We start from the raw sequence: 26,421 nt of genomic DNA on the forward strand, positions 1-26,421 counted from the left end.
GTAGATAAATAGGTACCACTCCAGCGGGAAGGTGACCGGCATTTCTGTGCACTGCTCTGGTTCACCAGAAGTGGCTTAGCCATGCTGGCCACATGACCCAGAAGTTGTACACCGGCTCCCTCGGCCAGTAAAGCAAGATGAGGGCCGCAACCCGAGTCGTCCACGACTGGACCTAACAAACAGGGGTACCTTTACCTTACACACAAAACATGATTTCCTTCTGTCATTGGTGGAAGATTCCCAATTGATTGCTTTTATGTATTAGGAAATAATCCGTCATTTCTGCTTTACTGTGCCTGCGAATCCATGTCTCTTTGTACAGTCAAACCTCTGTTCCCGAACATCTCCGTTTCGGCTCCCGAACGCCGAAAACCTGGAACTGTTTCCGGTTTTCAAACAATTTTCAGAAGCCAGATGTGCTACATGGCTTCCATTTTGAGTTTCCCTATTGTATTGAGGCTTCTGCTTTCGGTTGTCAAACGTTTCGGAAGTTGGAACGGTCTTCCAGGACGGATTACTACTTCCGATTCTTTACCACACTGTTGATATTCTGTTGCCATTTTATAGGCACGTTTGCTTGCAGAAATGAGGAGATACCCAGTAATGGTTACACTTCAGATGTTTTGAAAACTTAAACCACTGGGTAGAATTCAGTTTTACAGTGGTACCTCAGTTTACGAAATTAATCCGTTCCGGAAGTCTGTTCTTAAACAGAAGCACGTTTTCCCTAATGAGGCCTCCTGCCACCGGTGCCCTTCCACCATTCGGATTCTGTTCTTATACCAAGGTAAAGTTCTCAAACCAGTACACTACTTCCAGTTTTGCAGTTTGTACACTACTTCCAGTTTTGCAGTTTGTAAACCAAATAGTTCGTAAACGGGGCTGTTCTTAAACAGGAGTACTACTGCACTCAAGAGTAGACCCACTAAATTAATGGACCTTAACTGTTCAGTTTTGCTCAGGGTAGATTCACTAAAGTGAACAAACTTCAAGTTAAATACATCTATCGCTTTCAGTGAGTATTGGTATCATTCTGTTTTCTTTTTCTATTCTACCTCCAAGCATCCCATCCTGCTCTGTATAGCCGTCCCCAAAAGTAACCTGGTATCGGGGAGTTGTGGGTTGACCATAAAGCCATAGCGATTGCTAGTTTGAGACCTTCAGTCCTTGTGCAGCTTGCAGCATTGTAACTGCAGGTGCCAGGAGGTGAGGCAAATTCACTAAGTTGGGTACTGTCTTTTATTGGAAGTCTCTTAGTTTTTCAGGGTTGAAATACAGCTCTTTGCAAAAAAAATCCTGCAAGTAGATGGTTTGGAACTTTACTCAAGTCTCAAACGTGTCTCCAAGGCAGTAGTTCTCATCTGTTAAAGCTATTGTTTGTACGTAATAGGGCAATTGCAAATAAGATTAAAGGCCCTCAAGTGATTTTGGAACAAGAGGTTGCAAGGCCTCTGCAAAATGAATTGTTTCAGTATGGGGCTCTTGAAATAAATACCAGTGAGTGGGGAAGCCTGCTTACTGCAGAAACAAGAACTTCACCAGATAAGCGGTTCAACACATACTTTTATTTCTCATTAGGTGAACATGACATAATTGCTAGATGTTTGGAGTTTTTCTGTTCAGTTTCCCACTCCGTTGCTGGCTTTGTGAAGCAATCCAATTCTGTGATGAAGTTGAGTGCTAGAATAGGCACCCCTGACCTGGATGAGGTTGTAGTTACAATTTGTCTAGGAAGTTGTCCAGAGGTGGAATACCTTCCTTCAAGCCTTTGCGTTTGCGTGTTTCAACCACGACTTGAAAGGGTCGTGAATTAGCATCATAGGGGTCTCCAGGCAAAATCTGCCAGTGATCAAAGACACATTGTGGGAAAGCCTGGCCACCAGTATTGGATCTCAAATCAGCAGTGAAACCTAGGGAGATGAAAAAAATGAGTAACTTGTAGGGACTAGAACACCCCTTGCAATATCCTCTGGCAGACCTTTCATTCAAACAAAAGTTCTCACTTAGCCACCTTTAGCAAGTTTATCTGATGCAGCATTAATAATGCTAAATTCATACCAAAAGGAAAAGCTTGTTCAATCTAGCTTAAATTTCTTTGATCTTCTACACCTGCCTCTTCCTCACTGCATTTCTTTAACTCCTAAGAGAAGGTCGTAGCTCAGTGGTAAGAGCATCTGCTTGGTATGCAGAATCATCACCAGCCTGAAACCCTGGCAAGCCATTGCCAGCCAGTGAAGGAACTGCTGAGCTAGATGGACCAATGGTCTGACTCCGCACAAGTATCTGCTAATTCATTCTGGGTCATTTTCCCTCTTAGGCTGAGGTACTACTCCATTATGGGGAGCTACTTTTCCTGGCAAAGTTGAAAACAGAAATACTTTAGCCAGGAATGCTAGTTTTTATTTCATTGCATTACAGCTTTCCCCAAAAACTAGTGACTTAACTAGAAGAATGGTATGAACCACCCAGTGGGATTTGATAAGGTCATGAAATCAGTAGTCAATCTCTTACCAAAAGACTCATTAACTGGCAGATATGCTTTGACCACAAACATGGGTGTCCCAGCTACTTGGGACTCTTCAAAAACATGACCACGTTTTCGATTCAGCACACCATAAATGCCTCCAACCACTTGTTCTGGGCACTAGGGAAGAAAAGGCAGTTGTTTAGATTTTTCCCATCAGCTCAACGGAAAGTCCGCAGTACAGTGGTACCTCTACTTGCGTTCACCTCCAGTTATGTATCCTTCGGGATACATACATGGCAAACCTGGAAGTATTTTTCTGGGCTCTATGTGCCGTGTGCATGTGCCGAAAAGGCACCTCCAGTTGTGAATTCCTCAGGATGCAACTGGAGCTCCAGAACGGATCCCATTCGCAACCAGAGGTACCACTGTATCTCCTTTCATCAACAATTAACTAAAGGGCACAGGACCTCTTTAATTTTATGCTGCTAAATGATGTTATTTACAATAAAACGCACTAGAACAGCACTCAAGTATCTAATACAAAGACAGCTCCATGCGACATCTTGAATAAAAGCATTTTTGCTCTGTTGGAGTTAATATTATACATTAATAAACCATTATTCAATTTTATGCTGCAAAAGTCTCACCTGCTTTTATGGTGGCAGACTAGATTTCTCCACTTAAATGGGAAGGCAAAACTAAATGACGAAGGCTGCAATCCATACCACATCCAGTCTGAAGTTAGGGTTACTTCCAGGTACGTAGGGCAGGAATTGCAGCCTTAGTGAGGAATCAGCCAATGCTGCCTAGGTCCAAGATAGTTAATATTAAACATACTTAAAACTCATGTTCTTTCATAGTATGTCAAATGAGGCTCTTCAGCTGCAAATTTGTGCACAAGCAGGGCTAGTAGTAAGAACAAAATCTGTTGGGGATTGAGAGGAATTTCCTAGAAGTCTGTAATACTGCTCTTGTTCTAACAGGAGTGGGATAAAAGAAGAGCGGACCTGAGTCCACTGTGACAGTGAAATCCCAGAACTGAGAACAGGAGTTTTGATTCCTGCTTCAAAGTCTCAGCAGGGACAACCCACCCGGTAGTGACATACCTGAATCTCGACAAGATAGATGGGTTCCATCAATCGGGGCTGGGCAGTCAAGGCAGAGGCATACAAAACCCTCCTTGCAGTTGGGATGATTTGCCCACCACCCCGGTGGATGGCATCAGCATGGAGAGTAACATCATGGATGTCAAAGCGAACTCCCCGCATGTTCTCCTCACACAGAACACCCTGCAAAAAACAACAGTCAAAAGTGGAAAGGAAAAAGACTTCTGATTGCAGTACTATTGGTATCCTAATGCTTAAACTTGTTTTAATTCAGCTGGCAAAAGAAAAGAGAGCTAAGGGTGGTGCTGGTTAAGTTGCTACTTGTCCGGAAATAAAGAAAAACATTACGGAGCATTAAAGTGTTGGGAGGTCTACCTGCCACTACAGAGGCTTGCAAATAATAATGAAAAAACTTAGCATCAAACACCTTATGCACAGCAAAGAAAAGTAAGATAGTAGATGGTGTTTCACAGAAACATTTAATGTGGTTTAAGTCCATTTATATCCAAGTGGAACCATTCCTAGTGCAACAGCCCTAAACAGAAACATTCCACTGAGGTCTATCAGTACTGGGTGCCTAGGAATTTCTCTGTCTTGCTACCTCAGATCTTTTTATTAAAAACAAACCAGGAGTTATCAGGGATTGAACCTGAGAGCTGTAAAATTTACATAATTTCAAAAATCTTGTGTATCAAGTGCTAATTTTATGGCAGACTTGCCTCTTTCGTTGCCCACTGGAATCCGGCGACCACGCTATCCTTTATTTCATTGAGGTACTGGACCCCTTTGGTGATGTCCACCAGGATGTTGGGGCCTGTTCCGTCGGGACCAAAGCACCAGATCTTCCGTGCTTCAGACACATCCCACTCATACTTCTCAGCCAGATACCGAGCCCGTTGCTTCAGCTCTTGGCGGGAACTGACATCCCCTTTGTCTATATCTTCTGCCAACCCGTCAGGGAAAGGGCGGGCTTTCATATACAACCGGTTGTGCTTGTTGGGGGATTTGGACAAGCACATCTGGATTGATTCTTCAGAGACTGTCTCCCGATAAGATACTACCGGGTCTGATTTCTGTTATGTTGCAAAAGAAGAGTGTCTAATAAATTCGAGTCCACTTTACAGATTCATTCTATGCCGAGATCAACCTTTACCACCCAGTTTCACATGTTCATTTCAAGCTAGAATGACGGAACATATTCCCCACTACAAATACCAAAATTGTAGCCTCATTATAACGTGTGTGGCCCCTAGGTGGGGATACATGGCACACCAGGCCAGATATGGCAGTCGGACATCCTGAACAGAGGCTACATTGAGTGTTTTACAGATTTCAATGCCAGATTTAGGCTCGAGCCTTACTAGAATGACTAGTGAGCAATACAGAAGCAGTAATGCGTTCTGACGAGTCATCTAGAAAAACCTGGATTGAGTTTCCTTATCAAGTGAAATCCAAATGAATAATCTGATTAAGAAATCTAGGTTCGCCTTGGCAGCTCTAGTTCTTGCTGTGACCATGTGTCTCACCTCTGCAAGCAAATGTGCCACCCTGCACCACTGTTGGAGATGAACCCTTGCCTCCACAGTCGAGAGGGGCAGGAGCTTGTCTCCAGTGCACTAACCTTCAAATTCCCAGAAAGCAGCACAAGTCTCTTGGCTCTCCAGGTGTCACCTTTGTTCTGTGTGACATCAAGGAATACGACCACCATTCATCTGTACTTCTGAAGTCAGCCTGGTATTGCAGAGAATCCACATGCTTCTCCAGGCAGAGAAAAAGGGTGGTGGCCCTCCCTGATTCTGTTATTTTGCCAGAGCAAAAATATGTGCTCAGCCATGGTTAGCTAGCGAGTACACTGGTTAGATGCTAGTTAATAAGCATTTCCAGAAGCCACGCTGAAATGACTGGGAGAAGAAGCACAAGAGCACAGCTAGAAGTCAACAGGCATTTGCATCTTGTGCTCAAGCATATTCAAAACCTGGGACCTAATGTAGAAATTAACCTTATTGAGAATCCCAGGCTTATTTCACATCTTCTCCCCCACTCTACCTTTGCCTGCCACTCTCCCACCAAAAGAGGTCCAACCTTTGGAAGCAAAATTAAGTCATATACGCAGGTCATATAAAGAGACTCAATTTTCATTATTTTCAGGCTACTGAATTGTATTTTATTTATTAGCTTTGTATACTGCCCTATTCCTACAAGTCTCATTTATTTGGCACCAAACCAGATCCAGATATCTAATTCCCATTTAAAAAAAACCTCATATTCTCAGTCCATCTGGCACTTACATGTTCTAACCCTGCCCACACAGCATGTGAGTTTGCATACCTTGATGGGAATACAGGCATGGTCCTCTTCCAGATCTTTCAGGCAAATTTCCAGATGCAGCTCACCAGCTCCAGCAACGATGTGCTCACCAGATTCCTCAATGATGCACTGGTGAACAGGAAAAGTTGGTTATTGGGTTGTTTCAGGAGGAAAAAGTTATAAAAATTTAGCAGCATTTCCTTATCTGGTAGTTCATGCTGCGGAACGTGCTACAATTCTGCCAAACCATTTTCAAAAGGGCCTTTCCGCAACTGTTATGCAGAAATCATCATGGGAAAAGCTGGGCTTAGGTTGTGATGTGCTTTTCACCCCTGACCTTCAAGCACTGCACCTACCTGTGAAATGCAAGGTACTGCCAGGTAAAATGCAGCACTTCTAACATTTATGCCATGCTCTGTAGCTTGTACAGCAGTAGGTTCAAACAGAGCCACCCCACCAAACAGAAGAAGGGGAGAGAAATGCTTCCTAATTTTGAAAACACAAGAAAGAGTACTACCGAAGACCAAGGCCTATCTATATATGCTTGTATTTATTTATTCGAATTGTTATCACATCCCGTCCTGAGAGCTTGGAAGGGGGAACATTGTCAAACACAACATTCTGCAATTTCAAAGATTCCTACAGAGCTCAGGGATTGTACAGAAGTCTAAAAGCACAAATCAACAGTGCACTAGCAGTATGGATGTTTGTTGCAATTGAGCTCTCTCTTCTACACAAAGGTTAGAACTTCTCACCACAGGGACGACATTCAGAAGTCATAACTAACTACAGTGGTACCTCGGTTTAAGAACAATTCCGTTTACAAACTCCGCAAAACCGGAAATAGTGTCCCGTTTTGAGAACTTTACTTCGGTCTAAGAACGGAATCCGAACGGTGGAAGGGCACTGGCGGCAGGAGGCCTCATTAGGGAAAGCGCACCTCGGTTTAAGAACGGTTTCGGTTTAAGAATGGATTTCCAGAACGGATTAAGTTTGTAAACCAAGATACCACTGTACAGCTTGTTGCAACAAACATGCACTGTGGTAAGCCTCAAGCTTGTATGCTTCTCCCCATTTCCTTGCGTGTGAGAGAGATTTCAGTGACATACACCTTTGGTTTGATGTCCTGGCTTGTGAACTGGTTTGTAAAAACCAGTTTCTTCACATATGGACAAATCAGGAAGGTGCAATTTGTCATGCCAAGAAGCTTCACATTTTCTTGGGTGACGAAGAAGCTTACAAACCAGAGGTTCACTATGTTGTTGTAATGCTAAGGGGTAGGAAACCATTTTTTTCCAGCCAAGGGCCACATCTGATCAGCCTTTTCTGGTGCCAGAAGCAAAAGTTGGCAAAGCAACCAATGGTTAATGTTACCTTTGTACAGTTAATGTAAAGGTAAAGGGTAAAGGTAAAGGTAAAGGGACCCCTGACCATTAGGTCCAGTCGTGACAGACTCTGGGGTTGCGCGCTCATCTCGCATTATTGGCCGAGGGAGCCGGCATATAGCTTCCAGGTCATGTGGCCAGCATGACAAAGCCGCTTCTGGCGAACCAGAGCAGCACATGGAAACGCCGTTTACCTTCCCGCTGTAGCGGTTCCTATTTATCTACTTGCATTTTGACGTGCTTTCGAACTGCTAGGTTGGCAGGAGCTGGGACCAAGCAACGGGAGCTCACCCCGTCACAGGGATTGGAACCGCCGACCTTCGGATCAGCAAGCCCTAGGCTCAGTGGTTTAACCACAGCGCCACCTGGGTTAATGTACCTTTCTACAAACATGCCCCCCCCCCCAAATCCAGGCAGCCAAGAGACATTGCCAGAGCTCAAAAACACATTCCAGTCAGGCAAAAATATTGAAGGAGGGTATGGAATAGGGCTGTTAAGGGGTATGGCCTAGAAAAAGTCCCAAGGGCCAGATAAAAAGGCTACATTTGGCCTCTGGACTCAAAATCCCCGCCCTGCACCATGATTTTGCATCACCACTGAATACAGTACAGACATTAACTGCCCTCCCCATCTGGTCAGGTCCTTTCTTCCCTAGTCACTGCCTGTCCTGTTTATATTCTTCCAGATACATCTGTAGTAAAAGGGAGCAGCAATTTCCACCATCCTGTCCTTATCCCATGTTAATGAGAAAGGTAAGAACCAAGGATGACAGGAAAGGTTTAGTACCAAGTTGTCCCTAACCATTTCAAAACACAATTTTCTTCTTTAGCTGAAACTCCGCAACAGTTAAAAATTATGGAAACAATATTCTGATTGAATTCAATCTTCTTCAGCTAAGAGAAGGCAGCTTCATAAAAGCCAGTAAATCTGAAGAGAAATTTGTTACTCTACAACTGAATCTTCACTTACTCTGGAGCAAATGAGAGAAGCTTATTTCGGAAAACGTGCTTTATTTCTTCCGTTTACATCCTGCTATTTTGGAGCACCTGCGTTCTCAGGCAATCTCCCATCCAGATACTGACCAGACCCACTTAGCTTAAGCAGGGATAATGCAAAATGTTCCTTCAGATCACACCCTGCAAAATTAACCTGGTAATAAATCCCTCCTGTATTCATTAGTTCAGGGGTCCCCAGACTTACTGGGCTTTGGGCCGGAGGGCAGGGGAGTGCGCGCGCAGCGGGCCGGAGGGCGGGGGAGTGCGCGCCCGTGCGCATGCGCACACACTTACTGGCGCACTGGCGCGCTTCCCGGTCGAAAAAAATCGCCGAAAATCGCTTGTGCGCATGTGTATGGGCCTCCCCCGACCCGGAAGTGCACCGGAAATGACCTCTTCTGGGTCGGGAGAGGCCCATACGCATGCGCACAAAGGATTTTCGACGATTTTTTCCGATTTGGAAGATCGCCGCCGCGCTGCACGCTGTAAGAGCGGGCGGCGGCAGCGGGTGGCGGGGGTCGTTGCGGGCCGGATTGCGAGGCCAATTGGGCCGCATCCGGCCCGGGGGCCGTAGTCTGGGGACCCCTGCATTAGTTTTTGACTCTTATGACATGGTGAGGCTTTCTTCCTGGTTGCAACACTACTACAAGTTCCCCATAGATATCATTTCACCCTTTCACTCTGACAATAACCCCAATCTTGGAAGGTACAGTATTTATGGATGTGCTGGATCTTATACACTTCCCACCCCACTATTCACAAAGTAGCAGTTGTTCAGTCTTCAGATGGGAGAAACTGAGTGTCCAAATTAATATGAAGACATAGGCTGACTACAAATGTCAAGGGCTGGATTGCTTTATTTTGAAATTTCTGTCCGAGTTCTGAGCAAGTCTGTAGCTGCTTCCCTTGAGTGGCATGCTTGCAAATGCTATAACGAAAAACTCTCTTCCAGCAAAGCTCCACTGCAAACCAATAATTCACAAAGGTACAGCTAACACTCACCTGGACCATAGGGTCAGACTTGGCGAGACGCTTTAGACCTTCCACTAGTTTTGGTAGGTCGGCAGGGTTTTTTGCTTCAACTGCAACCCGCACAACTGGGCTAACACTAAATTTCATCACTCTCATGTTGTGGGCATGTTCAAAGGTGGTAATGGTGCCCGTCTTCACCAAAAACTGGTCAACACCAACTAGGCCAACAATGTTGCCACAAGGTACATCCTCAATGGGCTCAACATAACGACCCATCATCAAAATGGTTCTACAAAGACAGAGGATGGGTAACAATCTATTTTATCATCGGAAGTATTTTTTTAATTTTAGAAAAAAACCAACCTTTTCACATAAAAGGTATTCTCTCTAATTGCCCTTTTAAATGTCTATCATATCTCTCAGTAACTAAAGTTATAATGGACATGCCATAAAGAAAAATGTCTCAGAAAAAATAAAAATGCTGCTGCCTCTTATCGGGTTCCCCGCCCCCATAAAACAAAAATATACATATATTATAACATTGGGATATCTTTGCATGCATTGACTTCCAAAAGAAATGATGCCATCACCATCTACCTTTGAATGGGCTTCAGGTAGAGATCTTCTTTCTTTCCTGGGGTATAGTTTGGCCCCATTATTCGTACTTTCTGGCCTGTGGAAACAATGCCAGAAAAGACCCGCCCAAAGGCATAGAAACGACCTTTGTCAGACGTGGGGACCATTTTGGAGATGTACATCATCAAAGGGCCCTTTGGATCACAGTTCTTAACACCTGCAGCAAAACAATGCACAGATAGTGAACTCAGCTGAGATATCATGATGAGGGATTTGCCTTCCTTTTTAAAAATGAAACATAAAAATCAGTTATATGTTGCTGATCAATCGGGTACAGGAAACTAATTGGAGAAAAGCAAAGTCTATCCAAATACAGTGATACCTTGGGTTATGAACTTAATTCGTTCCAGAGGTCCGTTCTTAACCCGAAACCATTCTTAACCTTAGGCGCACTTTCACTAATGGGGCCTCCCGCTGCCACCGTGCGATTTCTGTTCTCATCCTGGGGCAAAGTTCTCAACCCGAGGTTAGTGGAGTTTGTAACCCGAAGCATTTGTAACCCAAGGTACCACTGTAGGTGAATGAAATGGGAAGTGTGTTTTGTAGAGGGCTGCTTATATAATAGATAGCTCAGCTGAGGACCTTTTGGAGTGTCAAGTCCTGCTACACCATCAGGTCTCACTCCCTATTCTTAAAATATTTGTACAGTCTCGTAAAGAAGAAGGCCAACATCTGCCAATGAACACAGAGCGTAGTAGAAATAATGATGGGAAATTAAAAAAAAAGATATACAGTAGTAAGAAATTTCAAGAGTTTGCAAAGTAGTCATTTTCTGCCTTGGATTGCTTATGTTATCTTACCCATAGCTGCTTCATCATCAGGCGGTCCCTCATACAGAAGTTCACAGCGATATTTCTGCGCTGTAACAGGGGAAGGCAAGTGGATGGTAATCATCTGAAGTAAGGCATCTCCTGCAGGCAGCCAACGACGCATTACAGCCTGGGAAACAGACATTGAACACAACTCAAGCTACTGTTTCTCCCTTTAGTTTCTTTGTTTGGTTAATTAGATAGATAGATAGATAGATAGATAGATAGATAGATAGATAGATAGATAGATGATAGATAGATAGACAGACAGATACTTTATTGTCATTGTACTTTAAATAGTACAACAAAATTGAATGCTCTCCCTTAAAAACAAAACAAAAACACAATTACAGTCATACACATACATACACTATTCTGTTACACTGTCTTTGTTTAAAGTTGTGGCTTCCAAAGTTTTTACAGTGTTGGAGGAGAAAGTCACTTATGTTTCCTTTTCCTTTTGTGTTGCATATTACCGGTAGCTCTGCTTCCCTTCTGAGGCAGGTTGCTTTGTATATCTTGAAGGGCTCGGTTTAGGTTTTGCACATTTCACAGTAGCGCAGTAGTCTGCAAGTGTGGGTTAGTGAAGAGCAGTAGTTGGGAGACCGATGTTCCTCTTCAGAAATGTGGTGTCAATCTTCCAGTGCCCATCTCATAAGAATATATAAAGTTGGCCATGCCCCAGTGCCCTTCCTGTCGTGCTACCCTAGACTGAACTTGCAACTCTGTCTGCAAAGCAGGTGCTGCTTAGCACAGCTGTGCCAAAAGGGACACAGAGACATAGACACACACGGTATCGAAGTACCTTGAGCAGTGGCTTCCCCTCCTTTTCTCGGTCTTCAGCATCCAGCTTGATGTCCAGTTTCTCTATCAGTTTGGATGCTTCTTCCTTCTTAAAGTTCATAATGGCATCGAAGACCTACACAGCGAAAGTATGTTACAGAGATTTTGCTTGCCCAACCGATCTAGCATGCCATCAATCAGCTGCTGAGAACAGAGTGTTGAATGAAAGTCAAGCCAAATGAGAATTTCCTCTACGTCACTTTAAGAGACAAGTGTTGTCACATAGTTTAATTTAGGTGTTCTTAATCTGTGACCTGTAATCATGGGGGGGGGGTTTCACTCCACCCCCTTGTCATTCTCTTTGCCCACCAAAGGTTGGAAGGTAACTGCATCAAGCAAGGAGTCTCCTATACCTTGGAAAATCAGGGTTCAAGAGCCACCATGGCTACAGGAGGCCTCTTGCTTCTAACAGTTGCCCTCCAACTCACACAGGGGGAAGAATGATGATGAGGTGGAGACTGCACAACCATCCTCACAGCATCACTACAAGGCTTGAAGAGGGCTTATGTGCCAGGTTTACTGAATGCACAGTACTTCCATTTCTACCCAAGGCTACAGAACAGCAGCTTCCATATCTTATAGCTTGCTACCGATACTCAAGGGCACTTTGCATTCTGCAGATCCTGCTAGGTTCAGGATTCTGGAAGCTTAACATTTTGTCAGTGCACCAGTCAATAAGCTGGCCCCCTGACAGTATGCTTTAAGGCACATTCATGCCATCGGTTAAACACTCTATAACTTAACTGATGTGTGTTGCACAGGTGTGTGTGTGTTTGGGGGGGGGGGGAATCAGCCTGCTTAGTTGGCTGCAAATGCATTTACTCCAGGGATGTTTTATCAAGCCCAGGGAAGCCTGTCTGCCGGCAATAAGTGGCCTGAGGTTTCACATGGATCCTTCCTTCACTCTGTTCTTCAGCACCCTGAAGAATAGCTTGTTCTTGGGAATTCTCCTAACAGACTGAAGGAGGGAATAATTCTCAAGTTTAGGTGATAATACTGTTTTTGTCGAACAGAGTTTCACCTTAAAAATAGGATCCAGGATGAGTTGGCAGAAAGTCCGCGGCAATTTCTTTCCGTCAGGGTTGGTTGCCGATTTACTGAATTTTCCATTTGCCGGGTCAAAGTACCTAAATTAAAAAGCAAGGCTTATTTTTTTTACATACAGTGAAAAGGTTGAGGAACTGAAAAAGAAACAGAAGCTATCTTATTTGGACTTTTCAATTCATCAAACAAAGCACCAGTGATCTCGCCATATCCTTCTGCCTGTGTTTCTTCTTAATTTACAAAGCAGAAAGATATCAAATATACACTTACAGTTGTCACAGCCACATTGACAACATTATTTCTAGTTTTTTCAGTACCTAACCACTTTTTAATTATCATAGGTATTTAGTATCATGAATTTGTAAGAGGAACCACCAAAACCCACAGGTGAGTGTATTGTATATGCAAGTACACACCATGAAATGATTAATTCCTAAACTGACTTATCTGGGTGACACCAACTACCATGCATAAATATATATATATATATGCCCTTACTCACTTGTCTCCCCATAGCTTTTTCATCATGTCTTCTACCTTCTTGGCTCTTTCTGTTGCTGGGAGCTGTGCTTTTTCCCCTTTGGCAGCAAATTTGGCTACATACATCTCGGCAAACTGTTTCAGAGTAAAAGCCCAACCATGCAGGCCAGAGCCAAAGCCGACAGTACCAATGACGGGATCAATCTACAAACAGGAGGAGGGAGGGCCTGCTTTTATCACAGGAACACATCAAGAATGCAACCCTAAACATACCTACATTCCACTGAAATCTAGGCAGCTTGTATCAAAATGAGCATCACCTGGGGCCGAACCATTTTAACGGTGGCTAGTATGTACTTCTTGAGCAGCCACCCAAAAGAGCGTAAAGTGTATTCAATGAATTAAAGAAATCGTGTTCTGCACCCCTTATTTATTACCCTTCTTAACATGCCTCCTACGTGAGAGGTCTAGAGGGTGGCAACCCAAGAATGGGCCTGCAGTTTTGCCTCAACTACTGATCTGTAGAGCACAAGAGGCAGGTTGGACTGTAGCCTGATCTTGTCCAGAAAAGCAATCTGTGGCATCCGTATCACAGCTTAATCATCACCTATGCTTTAAAACAGGTGCCCTCCAGACGCTGTCAGACTTCAATACCCATTAGCCCCAGCCAGATGGCCAATGGTCAGGAATGATGTGATTTGGAGTCCACTGACATCCATCCATAGGGCCAAAGGTTAGTCACCTCTGCTTAAAAGGAACTCAGTGTTCTCCACTGAGACAAAAAAAAAGCTAATAGTGTTATTTTTCATGGCTTTGCCTGCACAAATAACTGCTCAAACAAGCGCTCTGTAGTAGAAGAGACATTCAAAGTACCAGCCTATCTAGCTCAGTAGTGCCTCCTCTGACCAGCAGTAGCTCTCCAAGGTCTCAGCAAAGGAATGCCTTTCTGAGCCCTGATACCAGAGATCCCCCCCCTTTTTTCATTTTTGCAATTTGGAGGTGCCAAGGTCTGATTCTGGGGCCTCTGGTGAATGATGTGAGTGTGCTCTGACAGTGAGCTATGGTTTCTCCCCAAGGAATAGTATAACCTTGAAAGAGCTGCTCAGAGAAACTGCAGCAGCAAATTCCACAAGCTGGATGCTCTCACGTGAACAGTTTTTGCACAGGTAGGCAAGAAAAATAACTTCTGCGCTAGCTTGGTGTAGCAGGATTTGATCCTTCCGAAACTAGTTTTCAGATCCACTCCAATGTCAACGTAAGTCCTCTTTACCATAATATTACCCATGGGTCCAGTTTCACCCTCTCCATAAGTGGATATTATAACATTGACGTTTTCTACGATACGCTGGAAGGTCTGGTAAAGTTCTTCCGGCTCTAACTGCAGCTCCAGCAAAGCACGATCCATCTTGTTCATCATCAGCACTGGCTTGATACGCTCAGCAATTGCTTGGCGAAGCACAGTCTCAGTCTGCACACAAACCCCTAGGCGAGAAAGTGGACAGGCAGTGTTTGCTTAGCCTGCTTCCAGAGAAAACCTGTTGCAGCAGAACTGACTGTAGAAAGGTCAGCCCAGGTCTGCCCTGAGAATTTCAACTCAGTAAAGAGCAGGAACAACAAGATGGCTTGCTGCCTAACAACCTGAAGATATGGGTAACCATTGATTTCACTTGTTTTCATTTAAAAGGTTTAGCTACCGTACCACCTTAGTGAACTGATTTTGTGCCAGTTTACAAAAACAAGACTGTTAAATACTGCTAGAGCATCACCCTGGCATCCCATAGCATTCAGGCTATTGCAGGCTGCTGAAATTCCATACTCTGTGTACGTTTGTAAGTCACACAGCTTATTCTGAAGCCTTGACCACAGGAAATTTTGTTGAGCTTCCTGAGCTGCAGGGAAGCCAGCAAACACATTTTGAAGGTCATTTTCACAATGATAAGGGCTAAGTTACAGGGAACCAGGCAGAGGGCCTTCTCGGTAGTGGCACCCGCCCTGTGGAACGCCCTCCCACCAGATGTCAAAAAGAAAAATAATTACCAGACGTTTAGAGGACATCTGAAGGCAGCCCTGTTTAGGGAAGCTTTTAATTTTTAAGAAATTAGTGTATTTTAATATGTCTGTTGGAAGCCGCCCAGAGTGACTGGGGAAACCCAGCCAGATGGGCAGGGTATAAATAATAAATTATTATTATTATTATTATTATTATTATTATTATTATTATTATTAAGCATTTCCTTATTTAAAAGGGGGAGTTCAAATTCTCAAGGCTAAAAGCAGGCACCCCCAAACTTCGGCCCTCCAGATGTTTTGGACTACAATTCCCATCTTTCCCGACCACTGGTCCTGTTAGCTAGGGATCATGGGAGTTGTAGGCCACAACATCTGGAGGGCCGCAGTTTGGGGATGCCTGGCAAAAGCCTCAAATATAATAAGGTCTCAGCACACTCTATATAAATTATTAGAAGAGGTTTGCTAGCATTATACCCCACTTTCTTTCCCAAGAGCTGAGGACATCATTTTAGTGCCTCACGACACCCCATGATGTACTTTAGGTTGATAGTCATTCAGTTACCCAAGGCCACCCAGTGAGTTTCACTAAGGAGCAGATAGATACTGGGCTTGTCATATCCATATTGAATCTCCACACTGTACTGGTGTGCACAATGCAGGAAATATGCTTTCAGCTTCCTTTTATTATAACCTGTGGGCTTAATAGATGGCACAAGAAACATCAGCCACATGTCACATAAGCACATATTCCAATTTCTAGAATATTTGTGGCTGGTACATATTTAAAAGTGCTGCACAGACATAAACAGGGACCCACAAATTTTGACCAGCCTTCTTAGCCAACCAAATATCTCTGGTTGCTAGGTCACTCCTCCTCCCCAAGGAGCAGGATCTTGCCTGTGACTTCATGCTATGCCTTTGAAACCTTGTGCAATGCAAGAGACAATGTCCTGTTCCACTCACTTGGTAGAAAGGCTGGGATTGTCACCCTCGGGGTCCCTTCCAACTCTGCAATTTCATGATTCTATAAGAGCAGAACTGCAAAATACTAAAAACACAGTCACTTGTTCTCAAAGGATTCTTATCCCCTGCTATATCTTACTGGCTGCCTCACAAACAACAGATTTCTCAAAAGCAATTAGTTCCCCAGTTTTAGCACACTTACCTGAAACACAGTCAACAACTACAAGAGCACCATCAGTGACACGAAGTGCTGCTGTGACTTCAGAGGAGAAATCCACATGCCCAGGGGAGTCGATTAAATTAATGAGAAAGCCAGAGCCATCTTTGCATTGTTTGATGAAGCCTAAATCATTTTCTGAGAGCTCGTAGTAGAGAGAAATGGCCCTACAAAAGAGATGGAGGGTTTCCCCAAAATGTATTTACATTTATGCATAATTTCTATAAACATCACAGCTGGGGCTTGAGGCACTTTGAACTTGAGGCACTGAGGCTTAAGGCATGTCCCAAGAAGGGGGAACTTGGAGGCACTCATACAGATGGTGTTGGATTCCAACTTGCATCAGCCACAAACAAGCGTGCCTAATGGCCAGGGTTGATGGAACTGGAAGTCCAGCTTTAAGAACTATGTTGAATTAAAGCAAGAAAAGGGAGAATAAAAAAGACTGGAGGAGCAGGACTTTGTTGGTGTGACTTACGGAGAAAGCCCAGAAGAGGAGAAATCCAATTTTGAAGGACAATATGCTGAACTAATAGATTTGATTTGTGTGAAAAATACTGTTCCACCGGTGGGAGAGGTGGAACAGGGAGGAAAGCAAGGAGAAACTTCTGTTTCACTGGTGAGAGAGGTGAAACAGCGTAGGGTGGGAGCGCAAAAGCACCCCAAAAAAGGGAACAGAAAGGTTAATACCCCAGTGAGAGAGGGGAAGAAGCAAACAGGTGGGGTGCAGAAAGAGATTCACAGTGAGAATGGAAATAAAGTGTTGGGATTACAGAAGAGAGGGGTAAGAGTTCGGCAAAAGTTGGACTGGGACAGATTAGGGGTGGGGTGAGGGAGTTTTGGATTATTTGGTATTGATTGATATAAAATGGTCTGACCTCGGAATGTATTAAGGATTGTATCAAGGATCTGGCTGATGCATCTGGAGACACCGACTCCAGGGAAAGGGGGGTGAGATTCTGTTGTGTGGATGGGAATAATAGGGTAAAAGATTTTGATGATAAGTTTAAATATTTTTGGGTAAGAGGTAGAGAGTAGTAGTTAAATAATAGTAATTTTGAAGTGAGAAAGGTTGTTGGTAATAAAGAAGTTAAAACCTAGAAAAAAGAATGTGATTTTAGATTTGGAAACTGCGAGAGGTATTATGATAACTAGAACTCAAGAAGGGGAAATCCGAAATGTTTAGAGTAGAAGTTATAGAATTGTGCCATTGTATTTTTATTTTTTTCTTCTTTTTTATCTATTTTAATTGATATTGAGATGTGAAGAATTTGGGGGAATAAGATTTGTTAAACTGGTTTTGTATTCTTCTTTTTTGTGTTTTTTTTGACAAAATCCAATAAAAATTATTTTTTTTAAAAAAAAGAACTATGTTGAATTTCTCATCCTGCCCTACATGCATTAAGACTAGCTAGGGAGGCACGGCATAGGGTTCCTGCATTTGTAAAAGTGCAGGTGGCAGAGACTAGATCTGTCTCTGTGATGGTTGCATCCTCTCCTTAGGAGAGCTGCATCTGGTCAACTCTCTTGAGAGTTTTCAGAGGGCAATGAAGATTTCCCTTTTTAGTAAAGCATTCAGTTTCCTGGCACAGCCAATGGGATATTGGTTTCATGTTTTTAACCTCTTTGTTTTCAGCTGCTTATGAATGAGATTTAAAAACTCAATTCATTGTTAATTTTGAAAAAAAATATTAAGGCTGCCACAAGAACATCCTGGAGATGTGTGATATGAATATTAATTAGGCCCAAATTAAACCAAGTACAGTGAAACCTCATCTTATGGACGGAATCTGTTCCGGAGGCCCGTCTGTAACACGGAACTGACGCAAGCCGAAGTGCCGCGTCTGTTCATGCAGCGAAACCCGGAAGTAACCTGTTCCGGTACTTCTGGATTGCCGTGGGATGCAACACGAAAACACGTAACCTGAAGCGGACGCAACATGAGGTATGACTGTATAAAAAGATTGCTGAGTTGAAGGAGGGGGGTACATTGGATAGCATATGGATTTAAGGTCAATACAATGAGCCTGAACCTGTAGCCTTCATTTTTCCTATACATTACATACGTGTAATTCAGTGCCAAAATCATTATGATTTGTATCAGTAACTTTGGCCCCTTATGTTTATGGTGTGTGTGTGTGTGTGTGTGTGTGTGTGTGTGTGTGTGTCTACACTAAGGATCACACTCCACACATCTTCTGCCACAATAAACCTGTCAATCTTTAAGTTGCCACAAGACTCCTCATGGTATTTATTGTAGCAGGCAGACAAGGAATCCAACCCCTCTGTAGTTTCTTGATTTTTATAAGAGCAATACTAAGAAAAACCCAGCAACCGTCATTTCACAGTGCACAATTAAATCAGTTAAGAGGAAAACCACTGAACTAGACCCAGTTTAAGCCCATAGTCTTAAAACACACCATTTGCAGATGGCTTGTGCTTTACAGCCAAAGCCATTATGCCCAATATGAGCTATACTCACGTAGACTTGATTGTGATACATCTTTCCTGCTCATCTTTCCGTGTGTCAGTAAATCGTGTTTCACCTGCTCTGGCTGAAGCTATGATACCTGCTTTACACACCAATGAATCTGTAAGCGTGGACTTGCCATGGTCAACATGAGCAATCACAGACATGTTCCTGATGTTGGACTTTTTGTCCATGATCGCACGGATCTGGTCTATTGTGAAATTCACCTGAGCAGGAAAAGGAAAGAAAGAAAAGAAAACTAAGCCTTCCTCCCTACAAAGACAGAAAACACATGCTACCAAATTAACAGCAAAGGACAAAGTGGAGGTTTAAGTGCCTTGACTTGTCCTCTACACTGAGCAGAGCTACTAGGATCAGAGGGCAGCCACGGAGGACCAAAAAAGGTGCCCAAGTGACTTTGCTCCTTTCTCTATTATGAGCATGGTAGGGCACACAACGACCTGTATGTATGGTAGTGATCTGCAGGGGTTGGAACGGCAGCCTGCCCCCCCCCCGACAAAGAACTACATTGAAGTCCAGCATTGCTGCACAGGACACATTTTTCCGTACTGTACTCTTTTTTTTTTCTAAATCCACCCACCCTTCTTTCTGTTTTGATGCTTCTGGGAAACGTTTGGGGCCTGGTGAGTCCTAGGGGTAGAATACCTCCCACGAAACTGGAAAACAGAATTGCAAGATGTTACAAAGAATAAAACGAGCCTGCGCCCTGACAGTGGTCTTCCCCATGGTTGACTGAACACTGTCCAACCAGTTAGAAGCAAGAGGGAAGGATGAAGCAGTATGGAGACTTCACATTACAGCCTTTGGACAGTGCCACCATTGCCCAGTTTGCTGCCTTGGCTAATAGCAGTTCCTTTGAGGACTGGCAAGCTTGCCCATACTAAATGGTTTGTCAGAATCAGATGTGCCAAATCAGCATATCTGGCTTTTTTTAAAACAACAACCATATGGGAATGTCCCATAATAAAGTCCTGCTAGGAAACTGTTTTACTAGAAATGAGGAAAATTCTTGGTTATGGCCTCCCAATAAAGATTCTGAAATGGTAGTCTTCCTATTAATGGCAGCTAGGATGAGAATTTGTCCCAATTGGAAAAAACCTAAACCACCTTTTAAGATGTGGAAAATGGGCTATATGGTCAAATGATGAACTTAAGAGGAAGAGAAGGCAGATAGAAAGAGGATAAGTTTGTAGAAGCGTCTGTTTTTATTGGAATAACAAAACACAAAATTTGATCAATTGGGAATATACGATATATATGACAAAAAACTTATCATTTGGATATGTGATTAGTGTTACTGTTGTATTTAGCATACAATTGTTTATGGTTTCTATTATTCAATGCACATTCGATATGCATCACAAAAAGAAACCAAAAATCCTCTGTCTGGAAGAACCCTAACAAATGACCAAGGAATAATTACAACAAAAGTTCATTTGAAGGGTAAACCTTTCCAGACAAAACACCTGGAAAGTCCTGGTGTTGTTTATTGGCTGCAATCCTAAGGACAGGTACCTGGGAGGAAGTCCCATTTAACTCACTGGGATTTCCTTAAAGACACACACAGGATCAGGCTGCATAAGCATATTCCAGAAATGTGTCTGGGCCAAGTCACCTCAGCCATAACAACTTTCAGACTCATCTCCCTTCCCTATCAGAGATGCAGAGATCAGGCTGGCTTACCTTAAATGACTGTTGTAAGTGTGCTTTGAAGACCTGAAATGCATTATACCAGGAATACCCAAGGTGGTGCTCTCCAGATCTAGTGGACTACAACTCCCATCACTCCCATTCAGCATGGTCAGTAGCCCAGGTTGATGGGAGTTATAGTACAAAACGTTTTATATTCTTTTCCTGGAGGGCACCACACTGGCTACTCCTGCCCTATACAACGAAGGAGTGCCAACAATATATTGGTAGCTGCAGTCCTACAGTCTCCCCACCAATGATGAAAGCAGGATCATGGTTCTGTTTCCTTAAATATGCTTGCTACATTCTGCTGCTATTTTAAGCCACAGAGGTGGGGGGGGGGGGAATGAAAGGGAAGGAAGGCAAATAAATAAACAAAACCACCCCTGAAAACCCATTCTTGCAGTGCCTGCTGCAGTATGTGGGTGCCCACCTGGAAGACACAGCTGATCTTCCCCAGGGCACCTTACAGAATGAACACAAAACAGCAGTGATGAAAGGCATTTGTTTTTTTAAAACTGTGTCTTTTTCTTTCATTATCTCAGATTCTGCCTCTCCTTAAACTGCCTGGCGCTGCATTCTGGGGCACCAGACAGAAAAAACCACTGCAATGAATATGCAGCAGAGTTCTCTATCATGCACACAGGGAAGAAGTGCGTATATACAAACACACACTCACTCACACAGAGTCCCTTGCTACCTGAACAATAGAGCAAGGGAGAAAAACATTTCCAAGGAGAAAGCACAGGGCGCCCAGATCTCCAAACATACCCACTTCCCCTTTCCTGCGGCTGTAAAAAAAAAAAATGATCAGGGCATGAAAATGTAAATAAACCTCCTTCCCTGCTGCTGTCAAAAAATCACCCAAACAAAATTACGTAAATAAACCACTTTTCATTATATGGGCAATGCGTGGGCAGATATAAATAAGCAGGCAAGAGGCGGGAGACCCTTCAACCTCTTCCCATTATAAAAGAAAACCTTTATTATTTAGTATTATTAATGTTATATACAAGAACGTGAGAGCGAAGTAAGATCCTCTTTAGCGGGCATAAGAGGACAGTTACACAATAGACCTCAGGCTCTTAGCAAGGAGTGCGTGTGACAATTATTATTACAGTATTATTATTGTAAGTTTTGGGATTCTGCATAAATTCCACCTCTGAGCCAGGGCTCTTGCAAACATAGATCATCTCAACCAGCTTTTAGGGCACCCCCGTCTTTATACATGCACCCCCCACCTCCAGAAAAAAATTAACCTAAATTCGCATTTTGGGCTACAGAGGAGGTGCCGAAAGGTGGGGGGGGTAGGCGGGAGAAGCCACCCCAATAAAGCTTCCATTCGGCTTGCGAAATATAAGGAGGTCCTAAGTGGCCCCTTTTCTGCCCCACACCTAACACTGCGCCCCCTTTCTCCCCACCGACATCAACCCAGCAGGTGCGCCCTGGGGGGCTTGAGAATGACGTCGCTCCCATCCCCTTGCGAGCAGCTGCCCTTAAAAGAAAATGGTCGCCGCCGGTGTGGTGGGGACCGGGGGACGGGGAAGAAGGGCCCGTGGCGGGGACGGAGGGCGCCCGCGTCGCGAAACGGAGCCTCGGGGACGTCCCCTGGCCTCCCCGCTCGGGGTATTGAGCCTTCCTCTCCCGGGAACCGCTCACCATTTCGGCGGATGGCTCAGGATAGTCCCGCTCCCTCCTCCCCCGTCCAGGAATCGCCGCCGCCTCAGCCGAGACCGAGGAGGGCAGAAGACGGTGGTGGGTTGCGGGGGGGTGAGAAAAGCCGACTCCTAGAACGGACCCTCCGAGCGGGGCGGCCTTCTTGCCTGCGAAGCGGCGTCTATGACCCGCAGCCTCTCACGCTCGGCTCTGTGAGGGAGGGGCACCCGGCGTTGCCATGGCGCCGGAGCAGCGCAGTCCTCCAGGGCCTTGTTTTCTTCTTCCCTGGCAAAGCCCACCACCCTTTTCCCGTGGGCATCTTTGCTTAGACCTCAGTCCTAACTTGTCAATGCACGCTTCCCCCATCTTTGTGCACGTGAAAGCAGGTGCACACCCTGCCGTGCATTGAAGCAAGTGATCTTAGGGACATAGGAAGCTCCCTGTTAATGACTGTTCATAGCATCGTAGAATTGTAAAGTTGGAAGGGACCCTGAGGGTCATCTAGTCCAACCCCCTGCCATCCTGGAATCTTTTGCCCACAAGGGGTCTCAAACCCATGGCCTTGAGAGTCTTGCGCTCTGCTGACTGAGCTACCCCAGCAGAATTGTAGAGTTTGGAAGGGACCCTGACAATCGTCTACCCCATGCAATGCATGGCAGGTGGCTATCCAACCTCTGCTTAAAAACTTTCAAGGAAGGGGGTGGGGGAGTCCACAACCTCCCAGGGGAGACCATTCCACTGTCAAACAGCTGTTACTGTCAGAAAGCTTTTTCCTGTTGCTTTGTCCAAATCTCATTTCTTGTAATTTGAAGCCATTGGTTCGAATCCTACCCTCCAGAGCAGGAGAAAACCAGCTTGCTCCATCTTTCATGGGACAGTGTTTTAGGCATTTGAAGATGGCTATCGTATCTTCCCTTTTCCAGGCTAAACATAACCCAGTGCTTTTTTTCTGGGGGTAAGCAAGTGTACACTGTACCAGCACAATTTTTTCTAGAAGAAAAGCCCTGAACATATCCTCTACCGTTCCTCGTAAGGCCTGGTTTCCAGACCTTTAGACATCTTAGTCACCCCCCTCTGCACGTGTTCCAGCTTGTCAATACCCTTCTTACATTGTGGTGCCCAGAACTGGACACAGGACTCCAGGTGGGGTCTGACCAAGGCAGAACAGTGTGGTATCATGACTTCCCTTGACTCAGACACTATACTTCTGTTGCATTCCTCTTCTCCCAAGCCTTGGGCTAATTAAACAATCCATGGTCTTTTAAACTTTGGGGAGAGTTATTGTTTTTGTTTGTTATGGTTGTATGCCTTCCCAACCTCTTGCGTGGTGCAAGATTCCAGCAATTCCAAGGAGTTGTCCAGGCTTCATGTTTCCTTTGGAATGAGGCACAGTGGAAACTTGGGTGTCTTTATGATATATAGTTTATTTACACATATCTACAACCTGAGCCTTTGATGGAGGGGTTCACAGCACTAACACCCCAAGACGGTCTTGCTTCAGCCATAGCCAAAACCTTGGCTTCAAACAGAGATCAGGCATTGCTCTCCTCCTCACAGGCATCAGACTGCTTCTTCTCCAACTTCTAGGTTTCACACACCCAACTCAGATCTGGCCTAATTTCAACCGGTGGATGGGACTCAGAAAGTACTAGGTGATTGTCAGGAATTATTATAATGATTTCAGCTAGGACTTGCTTCGTAAGACACATCTCCAAGTGATTTCACAATGCAGTGAAAACATACATGAAACAATTCCCTATATAAAAACTAACTCAGATCCAACACAGGTAGAAGCAGGGATGGAAATACCCACTTAAAAGGCTTGTTGAAAGAGAAGAATTTTGAAACAGTGGCAAAAAGACTGTAGAGACTTGCAAAACACTATGCAAAACTTGGGGCACCTGATGGGCCCCAGCCATGGGAGGTTGTTGAGAAAAGACAAGTGCTTGACCCAAGGGCTGGATCCAGTTCCCCATCTCTGCTGTAGTTGTTGGACATCTGTGGGGAGCCAAAGGAGACTCAGGCTGCATTTACACCTTAGATTTAAAGCAAGAATTCTGGAAACTAGTTTGTGAAGGGTGCTGTAAATCATAGCTCAGGGTAAACTACAGTTTCCACAATTCTTTGAAGAGGGAGAATGTGCTTCAAATGTATGATGTGTTCACATCCTCAGAGACATGATCAACTATCCATGATCAGCAGCTGGAAGGGAAGGCATGCTTGCTGGACCTGGATGCTTGATACATCTTTCCCAGTGGCAATAACAAAGAGGACTAGCTTACCTAGGGGCTTCAGGAACACTGCAGCAAGTTACCGCTTATTTTTAAAGCCCCATGCATTCATTCCCCACGCCCTGCTTATGGACTGCAGAGGCAAATTCAGAGACAACCTTGCTTTGCGCTCAACTCTTCAAGCATTTTCAAAGACGGCTGCGAAGCCAGCAGAGGGTGCACGAGGCACATCAGTCCTTTGATCTACTTTGATCCTGGAGAGCTTGTTTGCTGTATTTACATCACTGTCAACAGACTTGATAGCTAAAGATGCAGTTGCCGGTCCAGCAGTGGATAAGTTCTGCAATGCCTCTGCAAAAGCTAAGTGAGCTTTCCAGCCCCGCAAACTGTTAGAGACACAACCTCAGATGTTAACTCTGGACCCATATCTACTCCTGCAGTATTATAGGTGGCACACCCACACCCACCCTCATAAATACATTCTTTCTGTGGTTTTTGTTTTACAGTAATGCTATATTTTTGGCAGACTTTGATGGAAATCATGCAAAGCACAGAGGCTTTTAATTTTAATTCTTCTGGATCTGACTTTTATTCAGACCCCGTGGAAAAGCAAATGATCTATGTGTGTTTGTGCCTTTTCATTTTCAATCTGCTGGGGAGCATGGCAACATGATGCTGGGCAGTGGGGAGAGAAATAATAATAGGGGGTGATGCCCACAATACTTTCCCCAAATTCTAAAAGTGCCTGGATTTTTGTATTTTAGAATTTCTGTTTTTTTGGAAGCCGCCCAGAGTGGCTGGGGGAACCCGGCCAGATGGGCGGGGTATAAATAATAAATTATTATTATTATTATTACAAGTCCCATTAAGTTTGGCAACCCCTTTTACTAACAGAAAACTGGATTCTGCGAGTGCCAGACCTTGGCAAAAATGACACTATCCATGCACAAGTGAGAGACATGCTCAGGGGAAACCCAAAGGTTTGCTGGTGTACAATTGTGGGTTGTTGTCATTGTTGTTTTGTTACAGGGGGCTTTATGGTTACAGGTAGGTAGCCGTGTTGGTCTGGATCGAAGTAAAATAAAAAAAATTCCTTCAGTAGCACCTTAAAGACCAACTAAGTTTTTATTTTGGTATGAGCTTTCGTGTGCATGCACACTTCTTCAGATACGGGGCTTTATGTGAGGCTCACAATAGGGGGCTTTATGTGAGGCTCACAAGGCACAGCATGCTGATTGTTGGTGTGTGTGGAATGGAGTATCCAGGAAAGGGGCATGGCTGGCACCCTAATCAGGAATACAGTGGTACCTTGGTTTAAGAACAGCTTAGTTTATGAACAACTTGGATTAAGAACACTCCAAACCCGGAAGTAGGTGTTTTGGTTTGTGACCTTTGCCTTGGAATAAGAACATGTTTCGCTTCCTGTTGAGTGTGTTTCATTTGTATATTGAGTCCCCCACTGCTATGGGAAAGCACACCTTGGTTTAAGAACTCTATGGATTAATAACGGACTTCTGGAACGGATTAAGTTCGTAAACCAAGGCACCACTGTACTCCAAAAGGCAATATTTTGTTGCTGGTTCCAGTCATCACCATCATTTCGTATTGGGAAGCATTGCTGTCTCCAACAAACTATGAATTTGTCCAATCCTCTTTTGAAGTTGGTGGCACCCTAGATTTTCATGCAGAAAATTGGTAGCTCGGACTTAAGCAAAACATTATTTAACCTGGTTCTGCCATAGAGTTGGAAAGAACCCAAGGGACATCTAGCCCAACCCCCAGCAATGCAAAAAAAAAAAACTCTGCTAAGGCATCCATGACAGATGGCCACCCACCCTCTACTGAATGACACAACTCAGATTTCTTTTTTGTAAATAACAAACAAAAAAGAGCTTCGACTGGTGCCTTCTCCCCAGCCTCTCCATGGTTCACTTGCATACTGAATCAGCACAAGGGATTCTTTATTCTAGATCACAGATGCCCTGTTCCAACATATTTTTTAATTAACATTCCGTGCAGGAATGCACTTTATTTCTTGTAAACAACTATACATCAAGAAGACCCAGAGTGACTAGCACTGGCCGTAGCTTTTCAGTCGCTGCTCAGGCAGCTGGCAGCTG

The 26,421-nt window shown here is 44.2% G+C and overlaps 1 protein-coding gene across 2 annotated transcripts; it reads right to left on the reverse strand.

Annotated features, from left to right (window-relative positions):
* Positions 1–1,545: 1,545 nt before the first annotated feature.
* Positions 1,546–22,268, reverse strand: LOC118077085 (elongation factor 2). Of its 2 annotated transcripts, XM_035100416.2 has the most exons (15): positions 22,074–22,268; positions 18,717–18,931; positions 16,220–16,401; positions 14,315–14,526; positions 13,067–13,248; positions 12,542–12,647; positions 11,483–11,596; positions 10,669–10,807; positions 9,830–10,025; positions 9,263–9,521; positions 5,902–6,009; positions 4,293–4,646; positions 3,574–3,756; positions 2,512–2,644; positions 1,546–1,910 (listed from the first exon to the last, which is right to left on the reverse strand). In XM_035100416.2, exons 1-15 carry the CDS (start codon positions 22,074–22,076, stop codon positions 1,717–1,719), a joined length of 2,580 nt encoding a protein of 859 aa, XP_034956307.1. In that variant the 5' UTR covers positions 22,077–22,268; the 3' UTR covers positions 1,546–1,716. The 2 variants fall into 2 exon arrangements, with proteins under 2 accessions (XP_034956307.1, XP_060136359.1); XM_060280376.1 differs by lacking the exons at positions 16,220–16,401; positions 18,717–18,931; positions 22,074–22,268 and adding an exon at positions 16,018–16,188.
* Positions 22,269–26,421: the final 4,153 nt, after the last annotated feature.

Source organism: Zootoca vivipara, chromosome 11, assembly GCF_963506605.1.
Source record: "Zootoca vivipara chromosome 11, rZooViv1.1, whole genome shotgun sequence".
Taxonomy (NCBI): domain Eukaryota; kingdom Metazoa; phylum Chordata; class Lepidosauria; order Squamata; family Lacertidae; genus Zootoca; species Zootoca vivipara.

Coding starts and splice junctions, on each gene's coding strand:
- LOC118077085 (XM_035100416.2), bottom strand. Junction 10,026..10,668: donor TGATGATGAAGCAGCTATGG/GTAAGATAACAT, acceptor GTTTTGCTGCAG/GTGTTAAGAACTGTGATCCA. Junction 1,911..2,511: donor GCCAGTTAATGAGTCTTTTG/GTAAGAGATTGA, acceptor TCATCTCCCTAG/GTTTCACTGCTGATTTGAGA.